The sequence below is a fragment of the Cebus imitator genome, unplaced genomic scaffold (assembly GCF_001604975.1).
Source record: "Cebus imitator isolate Cc_AM_T3 unplaced genomic scaffold, Cebus_imitator-1.0 Scaffold228, whole genome shotgun sequence".
In the NCBI taxonomy this organism is placed as follows: Eukaryota; Metazoa; Chordata; class Mammalia; order Primates; family Cebidae; genus Cebus; species Cebus imitator.
Window position 1 is genome coordinate 2,363,511 of NW_016107543.1, and position 2,348 is coordinate 2,365,858.

At 41.8% G+C, this 2,348-nt stretch overlaps 1 protein-coding gene across 1 annotated transcript in view; it reads right to left on the bottom strand.

The window, feature by feature from the left end:
* Positions 1-2,348, bottom strand: part of MED1 (mediator complex subunit 1) — a 55,673-nt gene that overhangs the window by 16,768 nt on the left and 36,557 nt on the right. Inside the window, exons 10-12 of the mRNA XM_017497273.2 lie at positions 1,787-1,898; positions 1,160-1,284; positions 783-901 (exon numbers count right to left, since the gene is read on the bottom strand). Coding sequence (XP_017352762.2) covers positions 783-901; positions 1,160-1,284; positions 1,787-1,898 — 356 coding nt within the window. The remainder of the gene's footprint in view (positions 1-782; positions 902-1,159; positions 1,285-1,786; positions 1,899-2,348) is intronic.

A 2,348-nucleotide genomic window follows, 5' to 3' on the forward strand; every position in this document is an offset into this window, starting at 1 on the left:
CGGCACAATCTCAGCTCACTGCAACCTCCTCCTCCAGGGTTCAAGCGATCCTCCTGCCTCAGCCTCCTGAGTAGCTAGGACTACAGGCGTATGCCACCACGCTCAGCTAATTTTTGTATTTTTTTTTTAGTAGAGACGGGGTTTCACCATGTTGGCCAGATGATCTCGATCTCTTGATCTCATGATCCGCCTGCCTCACCCTCCCAAAGTGCTGAAATTACAGTTGTGGGCCATCATGCCCAGCCTCTTTTTCTTTTCTATTTGGTATAGAGTCTCTCTCTGTCACCTAGACTGGAGTGCAATGGCACAATCTCAGCTCACCGCAACCTCTGCCTCCCAGGTTCAAGCGATTGTCCTGCCTCTGCCCCCCAAGTAGCTAGGATTACAGGCATGAGCCACCACACCCAGTTAATTTTTGTACTTTGAGTAGAGATGGGGTTTTACCATGCTGTCCAGGCTGGTCTCGGTCTCCTGACCTCTAGCGAACAACCCACCTTGGCCTCCCAAAGTCCTGGGATTACAGGTGTGAGCCACTGCACCCAGCCAATCACCCAAAAATTTCAACAAAGAAATGTACATTGTTGTTTCCTAATGAAAGCTCATGCCCTTTTATTTCAGTACATTTCTGAGATTTCTGTAATTTCCTGCCTTATTAAGGAAATAGGACATGATCCAGCAGTCTTGAAGAAATTTATCTGACCTCAATAATGCTATGAAGGAAGATTATGATCTTGGGTCCAAACATAACTTATAACATTCTAGCTCCATAGGGCATTACTTACAGCATAAAATCGCATGTTGTGATTCAAAGGTATGGGGTCAGGGTCTTTTGATAGCTCAAACTGAGTGATCAGTTCGTAGAGGGGTACATAAGTTGGTTGAGTTTCAAACAATGGAATTCCTGGAAAAACAAGGATCAATATAATGATCATGTTAAGATGAAAACACTGACAACTCAGTTTCCCCTTCATGATTTCTACATTCATTCACTCATTTATTTAAAAAGAGTAAGCATATACTAGTATAAAGCACTGTAACATCTACACCGGTTAATACTTCAGTGAGGCATTCAAGACTGAAAAACATCCACGATGACCTGATTTTCAAGTTTCCTTTTCACACTTATAACAAGTACTAGCTCCTGATGCTAAAAACTCACCTGTGCAGTTCTGCAGTTTCTGAACAAATGCTCTAGATACTGGGATTGGCTGTGGAAACTTCAAGAAGAAACAGGCAGGAAGATCAACACTGTTGGCACTGGTGACTGAGGAGAAGGAAGGGGTCCTTCAAAAAAAAAAAGGGTGGAAGGGTTGGATTTTGACTTGATATGAAAATGAAAAATCTAAACACCTATTCTTAAACATATATGTATCGCACAGACACATACTTACAAACTCTCAAAAGCTCACTCTTTGAAGCTTCCTACCCCCAATTCCTAAACATGATGTTGGTTAATGCTGTAGTATTTAATCAAACATTTATCCTAAGGCATGTTCTCCAATCATTACTCCAATATAACTCCAAATGAACATAAGATAAAAAGGGGCACTCGTTAAACATGAAGAATTAGCATAGTTCTCTTCCTTCTCTCTCAGGGCAGAGAATGTGTTCTATGAGCAGACTTTGGAGAGGAATACTCAGATACTGAACAAAAGAGAAATCAATGGATAAAACAAAGGGCCAACCTCTAGAAATTCAAGCGGGGTAAGAGCCAGGATAAACATTTGTTCCATACTGCACTTTGAGAAAAACTGACTTTGCTACTCTAAAATTCTATTTAACTTACCATTTATTGTCAACTGGATGTGACCCCATAATTAATGGTGCAATTGGAAGTTTGTACATAGCAGATGTTCCTTCGATTGTCACTGATGCATTCATGCCCAAAGATCGAGAAACTGGGGACAAGAAAGAAAAAGGGTTTTCCTCAAAGCAATACAAATGACAGGGAACACAATATGTTTGGTGGGGGTTTTTTTTGTCTTTTTTTTTTTTTTGAGACAGAAACTCTCAGGTGTGAACCACCTTGTCCAACCCACAATATATTTTAAAAGGTTAATTTAGGCCAGGCGCGGTAGCTCACACCTGTAATCCCAGTAGTTTGGGAGACCAAGACAGGTGGATCACTTGAGGTGTAGGAGTTCAAGACCAGCCTGGCCAACATGGTGAAATCCCATCTCTACTAAAAATACAAAAATTAGCCAGGCATGGTGCCACATGCCAGTAATCCCAGCTACTTAGAGGCTGAGGAGAATTGCTTGAACTGGGAAAGCGGAAGTTGCAGTGAGCTGAGATCGTGCCACTGCACTCCAGCCTGGGTGACAGTGAGACTCCATCTTAAAAAAAAA